This window comes from Pongo pygmaeus, chromosome 6 (assembly GCF_028885625.2).
Source record: "Pongo pygmaeus isolate AG05252 chromosome 6, NHGRI_mPonPyg2-v2.0_pri, whole genome shotgun sequence".
Taxonomy (NCBI): domain Eukaryota; kingdom Metazoa; phylum Chordata; class Mammalia; order Primates; family Hominidae; genus Pongo; species Pongo pygmaeus.
The window spans coordinates 38,778,972-38,794,372 of NC_072379.2; the positions used below are offsets into that span (position 1 = coordinate 38,778,972).

The 15,401-nt window shown below is 42.0% G+C and overlaps 1 protein-coding gene across 1 annotated transcript in view; it reads left to right on the forward strand.

Annotated features, from left to right (window-relative positions):
- Nucleotides 1-15,401, forward strand: part of PKD1L1 (polycystin 1 like 1, transient receptor potential channel interacting) — a 181,230-nt gene that overhangs the window by 85,374 nt on the left and 80,455 nt on the right. Inside the window, exons 24-28 of the mRNA XM_063667326.1 lie at nucleotides 4,285-4,480; nucleotides 5,628-5,684; nucleotides 11,970-12,182; nucleotides 13,012-13,239; nucleotides 15,260-15,370. Coding sequence (XP_063523396.1) covers nucleotides 4,285-4,480; nucleotides 5,628-5,684; nucleotides 11,970-12,182; nucleotides 13,012-13,239; nucleotides 15,260-15,370 — 805 coding nt within the window. The remainder of the gene's footprint in view (nucleotides 1-4,284; nucleotides 4,481-5,627; nucleotides 5,685-11,969; nucleotides 12,183-13,011; nucleotides 13,240-15,259; nucleotides 15,371-15,401) is intronic.

Below are 15,401 nucleotides of genomic sequence, written 5' to 3' on the forward strand. Positions count from 1 at the left end.
TGCAGCCTTGACTTCCTAGGCTTAAGCCATCCTTCCACCTCAGCCTCCCAAGTAGCTGGGATTATAGGCACATGCCACCATGCCTGGCTAATTTCATCATGTTGCCCAGGCTAGTCTGGAACTCCTGGGCTCAAGCAATCCTCCCACTTTGGCCTCCCAAAGTGCTGGGATAACAAGTGTGTGCCACCACACCTAGCTTCCTTTGCATTCAACTATTTGGAAGATTTTGTGAAGGATGGGTAGTGATTCTTCTATAAACATTTACCAGCAAAGTTATTTGGACCTGGCATTTTCTTTGTGGAAATTTTGAAATGACTAATTCAGTATCTTTACTATTCAGATTTCTATTTCTTCTTGAGTCAGTTTCAGTAGTTTGTTTCTTTCTAGGAATTTTCCATTTCATCTACATTCTCTATTTTTTTTGGCATACAGTTTTGTATGGTGTTCTCCTATAATCCTTTTTATTTCTATATGGTCAGTAGAGATATCAATTTCATTCCTGATTTTAGTAATTTAAGTCATCTCTTTTTCCCTCTCTTATTTTTTGTCTGTCAGTCTAGCTAAAGATTTGTCATTTTGTTGATGTTTTCAAAAAACCAGCTTTTGGCTTCATTGATTTTTATTGTTGTGGTTGTTTTTCTATTCTCTATTTCATTCATTTCTACACTAATTTTTATTCTTTTTTTCCCCACCTTGTGCTTGCTCTGGTTTACTTTGCTCTTCTTTTTTTTGTTTCTTAAGGTGAAAAATTAGATTATTGATTCGTCATCTTCTTTATAGCCCATTTATAGCTTTAAATTCCCTTCAAGCACTGATTTAGCTGCATCCAATGTGTTTTAGAATGTTGGTGTTTTCATTTATTAATCTCAAAGCATTTTGTAGTTCTTGTTGCAATTTCTTCTTTGAACCATTGATTATAATATTTAGGAGTATGTTTTTTACTTTTTCACATATTTGTAATTTTCCAAATATCTTTTGTCATTGATTTCTAATTATTTAATTCCATCATGGGCAGAGGATATACTCTGTATAATAGCGGTAGTTTAAAATTTATTGAGTTTTGTTTGTGGCCTACTATATGGTGTATTCTAGAAAATGTCCCATGTGCATTTGAAAAGAATATGTATCTGATTTTGTTGGCTAAATGTTCATTGGTTATCTGTTAGGTCTAATTGATTTATATTATTGTTTGAGTCTTATGTATCCTTGTTGATTTTCTGCCTGGTGGTTCTATCCATTATTGACAGTATTATTGTTTTGAGTTTTCTGTCTGTCCCTTCAGTTCTGTCCATTATTGCTCATGTATATGGAACCTGTTGTTAGGTCCCTGTATGTTTACAATTTTTTAATCTTCCTGGTGAATTTACCTACATTATCATTAGAAAATGTCCCTCTTTATTGCTACTGTTTTTGTCTAATTTCTTTTTTGTCTGATATAAACATAACCACTCTACATGCCTTGCTGTTACTGTTTGCATGTCTCTTTCCATCCTTTTACTTACAACCTAATTTTATCCTTGAACCTAAAGTAGTCTCCAGTAGACAGCATATAGTTGAATCTTGGTTTTGTGTATAGTCTTATAATCTCTGCCTTTTGGTTGGATCATGTAATCTATTCACATTTAATATTATTATTGATGTGGTTGGATGGATTTATGTATGCCATTTTGCTTATTTTTTGCATGTCTCATTATTACTTTGTTCCTCTATTTCTTCTTTACTGCCTCCTTTTATGTTAAGTATTTTCTAGTATATCATTTTCACTCCTTTAATAATTATTATGTATTTTTAGATATTTTCTTAGTTGTTGCACTAAGGCTTACAATATACACCTTAACTTACTAGAAACTACTTCAAATTTATATTAATTTCAGCAAGATGTAGAAAATTTACTCCTCTATAGATCCATTTCCTCTTCCCTTTTTGTGTTATGATTGTTATGTGTGTTACATCTATCAGTGTTACAAACCCAACAGTCCAATGTTATAATTATTGTTTTATAAAATTTTCTGTCTTTTTATTTTTTCTTGAGATAGAGTCTTTCTCTGTTGCCCAGGCTGGAGTGCAGTGCCGCAATCTTGGCTCACTGCAACCTCCGCCTCCTGGGTTCAAGTGATTCTACTGCCTCAGCCTCTGAAGTAGCTGGTATTACAGGCATGTGCCACGACGCCTGGCTAATTTTGTATTTTTAGTAGAGATGGGATTTCTCCATGTTGGTCAGGCTGGTCTCTAACTCCCGACCTCAGGTGATCCGCCTGCCTCGGCCTCCCAAAGTGCTGGGATTACAGGCGTGAGCCACCGCGCCTGGCCAGTTTTCTTTCTAAGAAACTGGAGAAGAGAGCACAAATATATTTTTAGAAATTGCTTTTAATGTATGTTAATCTTATTTAGTATTTTTGTTTGTCTTCATATCTTCCTGTGGCTTTAAGTTACCATCTAGTGTCATTTCTTTATTCTTATATAGTTTTATTCCCACCTCCCTTATTTGTGTTTTTTTTGTTGTTTTTTGTTTTGTTTTGTTTTGCCTTGAGATGGGGTCTCACCCTGTCGCCCAGGCTGCAGTGCAATGGCACAATCTTGGCTCACTGCAACCTCTGCCTCCTGGATTCAAGCGATTCTCCTGCCTCAGCCTCCCAAGTAGCTGGGATTACAGGCGCACACCACCATGCCCAGCTAATTTTTTGTATTTTTAGTAGAGATGGGGTTTCACCATGTTGGCCAGGCTGGCCTTGAATTCTTGACCTCAGGTGATCCACCCACCTCAGCCTCCCAAAGTGCTGGGATTACAGGCATGAGCCACTACGCCTAGACTTTGTGTTCTTGTTACATTATATTTCTGTGTGTTATGGGCCCAACAGTACAGCTCTGTAGAAATGTCTTTATGCAATGGCTTTTTAAATAAGAGAGAGAAAAAGATAATTCATGAACTTAATTGTTCAACATTTCTCTGAGCTGCCATTCATTTTCTTCCTACTTTTTTCTTCCTGTTATTTATAATCTCTATTGCTCTGTCTTCAAGTTTCTAGATTCTTTCTTTTCTCAAATTTACTTTTGAACATTTCTTTTGTTATAATTATTATACATGTAACTTCAGAATTTCCATTTGGTTCTCTCTATAACTTATAAATTTATAGCTTCTATCTGTTTATCAATAGTCTCTATTTGACTAAACATTGTTCTAACTTCCTTTGATTTTTAAAAATATGGTTTCCTTTCATTCTTTGAATCATGTTTATAATAGCTGTTTCAAAGTCCTTGCTAATTCCAACATCTGAGTCTCCTCATAGGCAGTTTCTATTGCCTGCTCATTTTTCTCATGTTTGGGTCACACTTAATGTTTCTTTGGATGTCTCATAATTTTTCATTGATAACTGGACATTTTAGATAATATATTGCAGCCACTCTGGGTATCGGCCTACCTCCTTTTCCTGGGCTTGTTGTCATTGTTTTTGTTTGTTCGGTCATTTGTTTATATGTTTATTAGTTTGGCAAGACGAATTCTGTAAAGTATATTTCCCCTTGTTGTGCAGCCAGTGATGTTTCTGCTCAGATTTGTTTGTTCTTTTTATCTTTAGCTTGGCTTCCTAGGGTCTTAGTCTCCATAAATCACTTATTGGTCAAGGGTGAGCTTAAGCATATGTGTATACAGCCCATGATGTATTTTCTAATCAATTAGAACATGATTTCTAATTAATTTACTTCTTGCAATGACCCACTGCGGTGTGTCCAGATGAAAATTTCTATTTTATACATTTGGAAACTGAGGCTCATTTATTCTCTTAAACAATATTCTTGTGCTCATACAGCAAATAAATTGCAGAACAAGGGCTGGAACTGGCCTTTGACTACATGTATAGGCCTCTTTTCACAATATTGTGTTATCTTTTCCAGTGCAAGTAAGTATGCTGTTTGTAAATAAGTAAATAAATGTGCAATTATTGAAACCCGAAGTCATAAACTCCGGCTAGCTGTAGTGTGGTGGTATCTCTGTCTGGCTCTGGAATACATTGCTTCATTTGCCATGATGCTTCTATATTAGTATCTGGTTCCTTGTGCCTTTTTTAGTTCTGATAAAAGGAGTTTTTGTAAAATTTTATATTATGAGTTACAACGTCTTTTTAGAGTTTCTGTTGCACAGACCAGTTCTCCTTTGTATCATTCTCTTTCTACCCTGCCCTGTCCAAGAGGTATTTTTGCAACAAATCCCATCCCACTCTTGGTAGGCAGGGTGAAAAGTTTTGCCGTGTGTTGGAATAGTAATGATAACACTTGTGTTTCCTTCAGGTATAATTCCAGCCTGAAAAACCTTTCTACCCTCCAGCTGATGGGCAGTTACACAGAAATTAGGAACTACATCACTGTGATCACCCGAATCCTGAGTCGTTTGTCTAAGGAGGACAAAACTGCCTCCTGCAACCAATGGTCACGAATACAGGATGCATTAATTTCTTCAGTATGCAAATTAGCTTTTGTAGATCAGGTATGGCCCAGAGGAGGGTGACTTTAGTGTCTGTAAACCTTTATCAAGTGGCAGGGCTCATGACTGGCTGGCTCACTAGCAAGTGGTCATGCTTATGAAACACAGGCAAGAAATGAGACCAAGACGGCCAGCCAGCTCAGCTCCCATACATGGCTGTGGTCTCTCTAGTCAGCTCATATGTATCACAAATGAATGCTGCTGGTTTATAAAAGAGTGAATGACCAAGTCAGTCATTGTTACAGATAATTCTGCTAAAATTTGTGTAAGTTAAACTTACGTAAAACAGTCTGATTTTATCTTGGAGAGTTAAGTTCATGATTTTGTGCAACTTCTGAAGAAATTACCATGTATTCAAATGTGACTGTCCTTGCTCACAGCATTTCTGCAACTGCTATCTTATAACTGTCAATAGAGAATATTCACATCTACAAAGAATATATCTTATTTCATTACAATTATAAGATACTTCACTTGATGTAATTTTTTTCTCATTCTTCTTGACTCTTTTTAAAAATGTTGCTTAGCTCTGGCCGGGCGCAGTGGCTTAAGCCTGTAATCCCAGCACTTTGGGAGGCCAAGGCAGGCAGATCACGAGGTCAGGAGATCGTGACCATCCTGGCTAACACAGTGAAACCCCATCTCCACTAAAAATACAAAAAAAAAAAAAAAAAAAAAAATTAGCCAGGTGTGGTGGCGGGCGCATGTAGTCCCAGCTACTCGGGAGGCTGAGGCAGGAGAATGGCATGAACCCGGGAGGCAGAGCTTGCAGTGAGCCGAGATCCCGCCACTGCACTCCAGCCTGGGCGACAGAGCGAAACTCCGTCTCAAAAAAATAAAATAAAATAAAATAATAAATAAATTGTTGCTTAGCTCTGCGCCCTTATTTCATCAGCCCTCGTGTCAGTTCCCTGATGGAGTGTGCTGAGGATGTCAAGGGGGCACACAGGAGAGATGCTGGATTCCAAGGAAAACTGGAGACAACAGTAATGGTCTCTCTACAGAAGGTCTGGCCTCCAATTGGTCTTTTGGCCAAAAAGCAGGGAATCTGTACTATTTCTACATAGGCAAGCTGTAACTTTAACCCAAACAAGCTAATTTCCCTCTCCTTGCATTTTCTTTTTGTTTTATTGTTGTTTCTCCTGGTCAGGAAGAAATGATTGGTTCTGTTCTCATGTTGAGGGACCTCGTGAGCTTCTCTAATAAGGTAAGTGCAATTTTTTCCCAAGAATATTTTCCTGCTATTTTATATAGTTTTGAGGGACATGATCAGTTCTTGAAAAATATACTGTCCAGAATCATAGTTTGACACTTAGATTAGAAATGTGATTTTCCCTTAAGAATTCATCTGAATAGCAAACCCCATCTCAGAAATTTTCAATATAGAAATTTGGAATCCAGGCAAGGCACAGTGGCTCACACCTGTAATCCCAGCACTTTGGGAGGCCGAGGCGGGCGGATCACGAAGTCAGGAGTTCGAGACCAGCCTGACCAACATGGTGAAACCCTGTCTCCACTAAAAATATAAAAATTAGCCGGGCATGGTGGCGGGCACCTGTAATCCCAGTTACTCAGGAGGAGTACTCTACTGAGACAGGAGAATCGCTTGAAGCCAGGAGACAGAGGTTGCAGTGAGCCGAGATCGCACCACTGCACTCCAGTCTGGGCGACAGAGCCAGACTCCATCAAAAAAAAGGAAAGGAAAGGAAGGGAAGGGAAGGGAGGGGAGGGGAGGGGAGGGGAGAGGAGGGGAGGGGAGGATGGGGAAGGGAAGGGAAGGAGGGAGGGAGGAAGGAAGGAAGGAAAGAAAGAAAAGAAAGAAAAAGAAAAAGAAGGAAGGAAGGAAGGAAAAAATTTGGAATCCCAAAGTAGAAATGGTTGAGAACACGTACTGTCCATGCTATGAATAATTTTGGGGAGGGGCTTGTTCTTTATTGGTAACACATGGCATTGGGTTTTTCCTTCGTCACACCTTCTTTTCTTCTTGAGTCTCTGGCACACTTTCCTCCCCATCGGCCAATGATCCCCCTGCATTGCTGCTTCAGAGATGAGAAGAGCACGCGTCATCCTCTCATCTACCTCCAGTCTGTGAATTTAACTATGGCCACGCTCTGTCACCATAGAAGGAATCTCCAGCCCCTGCATGGGCTTCTCCCTTTATTTGTGTGGAGCTCTCCTCCAGGCTCACCTCATTGCCCCTCATCTCAGTCTGAGTGACGGGTGCCCCAGTGTTGGACGATGCCCAGCCTGCATGGATGCAGGTGGCACAGTCCCGCTCCTGCCCACCTTGCCTTCTCCGGAGTTTGTCTCTTTTCATTTTCCAGTCTTTGCTGCTACTTCCACTTCTCTCTTCTGAATGATCCTGCACATGCTTAGAATCTCACTTATTTTTTTAAAAAATCCCTCCAGTGAAATCAAACCTGCTTCCAGCTTCCACCTAACTTTCATGTTCCTCTTCACAGCAGAGCGTTTAAAAAGTGAGTTCTGAGCCTGCTGTGGGCTATACTTGCTGCCTCTTGTTTGTGTGTGTGTGTTTTTTTAAGAGACAAGGTGTTGCTCAGGCTGCCTCAAACTCCTGGACTCAAGCCATCCTCCCACCTCAGCCTTCTGAGTAGCTGGGACCACAGATGCACGTCACCACACCTAGCTTCTCATGCATTTTAGACCATCAAACTTTGGCTTCCATCTCCATCCACACTGCCGCTGCTCCTGCCAAAGTCACAGCAGATCTCTATCTGACCAAATCCACTGGACACCCTCTGCTCCCCATTCTCTCCCTGCCGGGGACCTTCTGTGGGGCTCACCCTGCTTTGGGGGACATGCTCTTCTCTAGGCTTCATGACACGGTTTCTTGGTTGGCCTTGTTGACTGACCCCTGTTGGCTCTTCCCGTCTACAGTTACGTGGTCAGTATCTCAGAGCTTTGTCTTGGGCCTCCTAGATTCTCCGTCCACACCTCCTCCCTGTGTGATCTCATCCACTACTTCCACTTTACATCCATCTGATAGGGACTCTGCAACCTACACCTCCAACCCAAAGCTGACTCAAGCTCCCCAGACACGCACGTATAACTATACGCTCTCATTTCCACATGGGCCGAAACTGCACAGACCCAGCATGGCAGAATGGGCTCCTCCCCCGACCCCTTCCAACCCCGTGTTCCTCCTACTTTCCTTAGCCCAGGACAGGGCAGCACCGTCCATGCAGAATCCCATGTTAAAGCCCAGGTGTCACCGGAGTCCTTTCTTCCCCTCATCCTTCACTTATAACGAAGTCTTATCTGTTCTTCCTCAAACACATAGCTAGAATCTTCCTACCTCTCCTGCCTCTACTGCCCCTCACCCAAATCCAAGCAAACGTCATTTCTCATCCAGGATGGCAGTTTCTCTCACTGTCCTGTCCTCTCTGCCTCCTCTCAGGCCACCTTAGAAAACAGGCTACACACAGCAGTCGAGTCATTGTAAAAGCCTGAGTCAGTGAGTGCCACTCTCCTGCTCAACACTCCCCGTGGCTTCTTGCATGCGGAATAGAAGCTAAACATCTTATGCACCTGCAGTGTCTGGCTCCTTCTTTCTTTCTGTCCTCCTTTCCTGGCTTTTCTCCCACTTTCTAACCATCCTCCAGGGGTACTGCCTTGATCCTTTTCCTGCTGTGCCCTCCCATTGGCTTTTCTCCCACTTTCTAACCATCCTCCAGGGGTACTGCCTTGATCCTTTTCCTGCTGTGCCCTCCCCTTGGCTTTTCAAATAGCTGACCTTTCATTGACTCAGCACAAATGCTACTTACTTTCTTAGAGACGCTGTCCTAGACCCACTGTCTGAAGGTAATTATTATTATCCTCTCTTCCTGTTACGGGCTATCCCCTTCAATATTTTCACAACAGCAACTATCTCATTTATTTCTTTAATGCTGCTCTTCCCCCACTGGAATGTCAACTCCATGATACCAGGGATCTTCCTCTTCACCACAGAAATACCATAGGTGTCACGCATGGCAGGAGCTCAGGAGAGATGGGCAATGGATACAGGAAGGGGGCTAAATGGCCCTGTCCTCCTACCATCCCTCCTGCCTGAGTCTCCCCTCCTCATCTCAGGCTGCTCCACTCCAACAACCTCCAGTCTAGGTGGGAGGGCATCATCATTCACCTCTCTTCTGATGATCTGTCTTTATAAGCAACACACCTGGTCATGCCATCTGTTTGTTCAGAGTACTTGATGGCTTTCTAGTAGTTTGAGGACAAAATCCAATTGTTCTTTTTTTTTTTTTCAGACAGAGTCTCACTCTGTCGCCTAAGCTGGAGTGCAGTGGCACAATCTTGGCTCACTGAAACCTCTGCCTTCCGGGTTCAAGTGATTCTCCTGTCTCAGCCTCCCGAGTAGCTGGGATTACAGGTGCATGCCACCATACCTGGCCAATTTTTGTATTTTTAATAGAGACAGGGTTTCACCTTGTTGGTCAGGCTGGTCTCGAACTCCTGACTTCAGGTGATCCACCTGCCTCAGCCTCCCAAAGTGCTGGGATTACAGATGTGAGCCACCACGCCTGGCCCAATTGTTCTTTTTTTTTTTTTTTTTTTTTTTTGGGACAGAGTCTTGCTCTGTCGCCCAGGCTGGAGTGTGGTGGCGCGATCTCGGCTCACTGCAAGCTCTGCCTCCTGGGTTCACGCCATTCTCCTGCCTCTGCCTCCCCAGCAGCTGAGACTACAGGCGCACACCGCCACACCCGGCTAATTTTTGTGTTTTTAGTAGAGACGGTGTTTCACTGTGTTAGCCAGGATGGTCTCGATCTCCTGACCTTGTGATCCGCCCGCCTCGGCCTCCCAAAGTGCTGGGATTACAGGCATGAGCCACCGCACCCGGTCCCAATTGTTCTTTGTATCATACGAGGACTTTACCCATTTCCACTTGACTCTCTGCACCTCACTGTGCACACAACCCAATGTAGGCATCTTCCCTGTGTGGGCATTCGGGATGCCCCTTATGTCCTTGAAATTGTATGTTTTCCCATAACTGGAGCAGGTTACTTCTTCCCCTGGAAAAATATTGCTTTCTCTTCAAGGGTAGATTCAAATGCCACCTTCTCCGTGAAATCTTCACAAAGGTCTGAAGGCAGAGTTCATTTTGTTCGAGACAAATTTATACGTGACTTTGTTTTTAGCACTTCAACACCTTTGATTTGTAATGTCTTTTTGTGCATCTGTCTTGCAACTTTAGACTACTTATCCTCTTAAGACACAAACTGTATTAGTTATAATAATGTTAGCTGCTATAACAGATAACCCTGGAATCCCAGAAGCTGAATACAAAAGATGTTTTTTCTTCATTCGCACACATTCCGTAGCAGGTGTTCAGTGGGTGGTCTCCCTCGTGGTGACTCAGGGACTCTGGCCTCGTCCATCTTGTGCCCCCAGTACCTCCACTCTGTGGCTTCCTAAGTCAGGGGAATAGCACATGGAGAAGGTATGCTGCCTGTCGGTCATGTGGCCCCGCAGGTGTACAACTCGCTGCACTCACCTTCCCCTGGTGAGCGTCACATGGGCTCACCTGGACTTGAGGGACCTGGGAAATGGAATTACTTCCCAGCGATGACCCTACATGAGGCTCCAGAGCATGAATCTGGTAGAGATCAAATCCTTCCCACCATTGTCCCTCTCTTGTGCATCTCTGAACCCCGGGGTCTGCCACAGTTCTTAGTTCAGAGTGGGAAATAAAAATGAACATGATTGTCCTCTTAAAGTGACCATTCTGATATTTTTGGTCGAAAAAGTGGGCATCGTGAAAGTGAGCATAATATATTCTTTAAAGCACTTGTTTAATTTTAAAGACTATTCTTTCATTTTAAGTCCTAATATCCATGGTAAGCTACCTCATGTAAAGGGCCTTTAATAGTAGTTTAAACGCATTTCCAAATTAGTTTAATCTTATTGTGGTGGAAGAACTAGATTTTAAAAGGTTTATCTAAGCCATTAGATATCATTGTGGTTAAATAAGCCTGGCCAATAGAAAACAGAATCTCAATTTCATTTCATGGACACACATTTATTTAGCAATTGCTAGGAGCTGCTAAGGTACAAAGAAGAAAAAGATTAGTCTGTGTCTTTTAAGCATTGATGAATGAAGTTGCAAACAGATATATTTCAATAAATGTGCTTAGTCCTACGCTCAGGAGAATGACAAAATTCTGCATAAACACAAGCAGTGATACAACTGACTTTGTCTCGTGGACATTTGAGGTTGGTTTTAAAAGATACGTAGTAAAGAATCATAGTTTTGTTAAATGTGATCATGGCATTGTGGGCATATTTTTAGAAAGAATCCTCATCTATCAGCACTACACACTAAAGTGTTCATGGATAAAAATAATATCTGAGCTTTGCTTTTTGCTTTGAAATATTTTTTTAAAGTTAAGTAGAGAATAGAAGAAAAAATATTCCAGTGAATAATTGTTAAAGTTGGGTGATAGACATATTATACTACCATACTATTCTTTCTATTTTGTGTAGGTTTGAAAGGGGACTACATTAAGAGTTCAGGAAAATAGGCTGGGCATGGTGGCTCACACCTGTACTCCCAGCACTTTGGGAAGCTGAGGCAGGTGGATCATGAGGTCAGGAGTTCAAGATCAGCCTGGCCAAGATGGTGAAACCCCGTTTCTACTAAAAATGCAAAAACTATTAGCTGGTCATGATGGTGGGTGCCTGAAATCCCAGCTACTCGGGAGGCTGAGGCAGAGAATTGCTTAAACCCAGGAGGCGGGGGATGCAGTGAGCCAAGATTGTGCCACTGCACTCCAGCTTGGGCGATAGAGTCAAACTCCGTCTCAAAAAAAAAAAAAAAAAAAAAAAAAGTATGTCTTTAGTCCCAGCACTTGGGAGGCTGAGGTGGGAGGATCATGTGAGCCCAGGAGTTCAAGTCTGCAGGGAGCTATGCTTGTGCCACTGCACTCCAGCCTGGGTGACAGAGTGAGACCCCATCTCTAAACAAAAAGAGAGAGAGAAAGAAAAAAGAGGAAAAGAAACAGAGAGAGAGAGAAAAGTAGGATTGGATTCTTCCAGTCCAAATGAGGGTAAAGGTACTGCAGGTAGAGGAATCTGGAGGGCATCAAGAAAAAGCCTCGATTCTTTGGGTACAATAAGAGATTCAGCATGGCTTGAGAATAGAATGCACATAGGTAATGGGGAGGGAGAAGGCTGTGGGAGGAGGTGGGGGCCAATTTGTGAAGGGATTTGCAAAGTGGTCTTTGGAGTTTAAAACAAATAACATCTTAAAGCATACAGACCATTTATTTTCCTTTGGTCAAGAGGCCGAATATCAAAAAGCAAGTTGTTACTTAGGAAGTTGGCCAATAATCACCTAGAGACCAAACCTGGACTTAAATCCAGTTCTCTCAGCCTGTAGTTCAGTCATTTTAATTCCTTATAATAATGAAAGAGGCAAGAATATATGCATCATATGCCATGAGGCATTTTATTTACATTTTTTCTGTTCGTGCAGCTAAGCTTTATGAGTGCAGTTCTCATCCTCAAATACACCCGGGCACTCCTTGCTCAAGGCCAGTTCTCGGGGCCATTTGTGGTTGACAAAGGAGTGAGGCTTGAGCTCATCGGTCTCATATCCAGAGTCTGGAAAGTCTCTGAGCAAGAAAACTCGAAGGAGGAAGGCTATCTACATGAAGAAGGAATTACAGTCATCTCAGATTTATTGTTGGTAAGTCACACTTTTTCTCCATCCATAAAAATATTGTTTCCCTCTCCCAGGATGTTAACCTGTATTTGTAATTGCTTCTCAAAACCAAAAACAGAATCAGTTTCTGAAGTACTGTGTTTATTTTTCTGGGTGGCAGTTTGGTATTTGGAGACTTTCATTTTGAATTTTAAGTATTTCATGGTAATATTAGAATGTTTCCAGTGAAACCTTGCTTCTATTTTATCCTTTTTTTGTTTTGGTAGATTTTCATTTGGGATATTTGGGATGTTTGACTCAGAAACATTATTTCTCAGGATACCTTCTGTTTTTTTGAGGAATGATGTGAAGTAATGCAAATGATTTATTGCATGCAGTAATTTTAAAGTAGCCCTGCTGATACATAACTGCTTAAAAAGGCCAAAGTTTATTTCATTTATTTCTGCTCTGGTAACTTTGGAAATTGTCTCCGAGACTTATTTATTTTTACTTTATGAAATGGCCAGTGCTTTCAAGAAGCAGTAAGTGAACAGGCTTCTGGCCTTCCTCTCCTGCCAATTTAGCATCCCTCTCCAGTCCTGCTGGCTTATTTAACTGATGGCTTTGGGAAATCAGCAAGTAAATAGTCTATCTGAACCTACTAATAATCATCGTCATTACTCACAAGTGTTTAAGAACATTTGTTGCCTACTTACCCAGCACTGAGCCCTAAGACCTGCGCTCTTGCTTCCTGCCATCCAATCTAACTTGAGATGGGCTTTTTAACTACTTTTCCCCTCTCCCCTAGTCTGGATTCAAGACAGTTTGCACATTTGTGTTATAAACATCCCACTCCCTATGCTCTATGTTTCAGGGTTGTCTCTCTTTGAACCACGTTAGCACTGGGCAGATGGAGTTCCGGACCCTTCTTCATTATAACCTTCAGAGCTCTGTCCAGAGCCTGGGATCTGTCCAGGTGCATTTACCTGGTGACCTTGCTGGACACAATCCTGCTGGGGTGGAGACACAGAGCCCATGCTACATTAGCCAGCTCATACTCTTCAAGAAGAACCCATATCCAGGGGTCCAAGCTCCTGGGCAGGTACAAGCTGACAGATGACCTGCCACTTCTAATGACCATTTCAGATTTGCAGTAATTGGGCTTTAATGACAAAAAGAGAAACTAGGTTGGCATATTTGCACCTGTTTTTTTCATGTTTGCACCCTCTCAGTGCCAAGAGGGGCCACTTAGAACATGTTGCTGACTCTACTCCTCTTAGAAGATTAGTTTCTTCAGAAAACTCCTGGCAAAGCTAGATGTCACTTGTATCTGGGACACTGGGCCCATTCAGTGTTTCCTTGAGGCCTTCTAATCCATTGTCAGAGAACAGAAGGCTCTGGGGGGTTGCAGCATGTGATGCAGTGATTATGCAGGCATTCTGGCCAATCATGTCTTTAGAACGATGAAGATATGGGTCTAACATCAAATGCGGAGTATACCTGAATGACGCTTAAGAAGGGGCTGCTGAGGACATGGCAGTGCTTACCCCGCATCCTCCCTGCTCATCAGAGAGGCACAGCTGGGCTGAACCTGCAGGGTGGCCCCTGGCTCCCTGAGAGGTCAGGAGGAACAGGGGACCACAGTGAAAGGGGGATGTGAGGATGGGGAAGTCAGGGAGGATTGTCCCAGCCACTTGGCAGTTTTGTAGACATTCACTCGGAAGCTTTGTGAATGACCCCAGGGTCACCATGAGTGAGTTTGGAAGGGCAGAGAGCAAGGATTCTCTGTATTTCAGTAGCCCCAGACCCCAGTCTGGCTCAAGTACATGGCTCATTTGGTGACCCAACAAATGTCTGATGGATGTATGGACAAATTAACGAGGTACATCTTATTTTGGTCAAAAAATGCTCATCTTTTATAGCATTTGCTTTTTTAAATGGAAATGGAAATGGCTAATCAGCATATGAAAATAATTCAAACTAACAAGCAATAAAAAACACAAATTAAAATTTTTTTTAACTTACAAAAGTGCAATTACTTAAAAACACTTACTGTTTGTGGAGGTGCAGTGAGTAAACCAGGGCGTTCGGCAGTGTGACCTTTTGGAAAGCGCTTTGTAAACTAGGCATCCAGCAACAACCTGGCCTACACTGTTACACTTGTAAGAATCTACACTAGGAAAATGAGAAAAGATTTGTTCAGAACAAGATGTCTTGTCTTATTTACTCAAAACAATATTATTATAACTCAAATAGAAATGTACCTAAGTGTTCAACATAGGGATAGAGTTCATATATAGCTAATTGATATTATGTCAATCAGGGAATTTTAGTAATTTGGGAAGACTGCAAAAATATAGACAACTGAGGCCGGGCACGGTGGCTCGTGCCTGTAATCCCAGCAGTTTGGGAGGCTGAGGTGAGTGGATCACCTAAGGTCAGGAGTTCAAGACCAGCCTGACCAACATGGTGAAACACCCGTCTCTACTAAAAATACAAAAATTAGCCGGGTATGGTGGCACACACCTGTAGTCCCAGCTACTCGGGAGGCTGAGGCAGGAGAATCGCTTGAATCTGGGAGGCAGAGGTTGCAGTGAGCCGAGATTGCACCACTGCACTCCAGCCTGGGCGACTGAGCAAGACTGTGTCAAAAAAATATAGATATAGATATAGATATAGATATAGACAACTAAATTGTCTGCCAAATATGTACTCTATTACATAGCAAAATTTGATACTCAACATCCTGAAATATGATTTCTATGAGCAATGAGACTATAGAATAGCTATTCTTCACTCTTGTATGTACTTTTCTATACCTTCCTGATTATCTACAATGAGCAGATATTTCTTTTTTATTAGCTTTTAAAATAAAAAATACTTCAAAATACTTTAGAAATTATTAATTTTAATAAGAATGATGCAAATGAAGCATTATATTCACTCCAATCCTGCCATCCTGACTAGTAAAACTGGTTTATTTTTGTATGCTAGCTTCTAATATCAGGCATATAATTTTATGTAAGTGTAATAGCAGCACCATGATACTTTGGTTTGCTGCTTTTCTCACTTAAGTCCACTGCTTGCTGTCACTTGCTCTGAGATGGTCTTTGTTCCCCAAGATTGGTGGAGTTGTGGGCCTCAACCTCTATACCTGCTCCAGCAGAAGACCCATCAATAGGCAATGGCTAAGGAAACCCGTGATGGTCGAGTTTGGGGAGGAAGATGGCCTGGTAAGGAGAGCCTTTCTCAGTATCTCTGCTT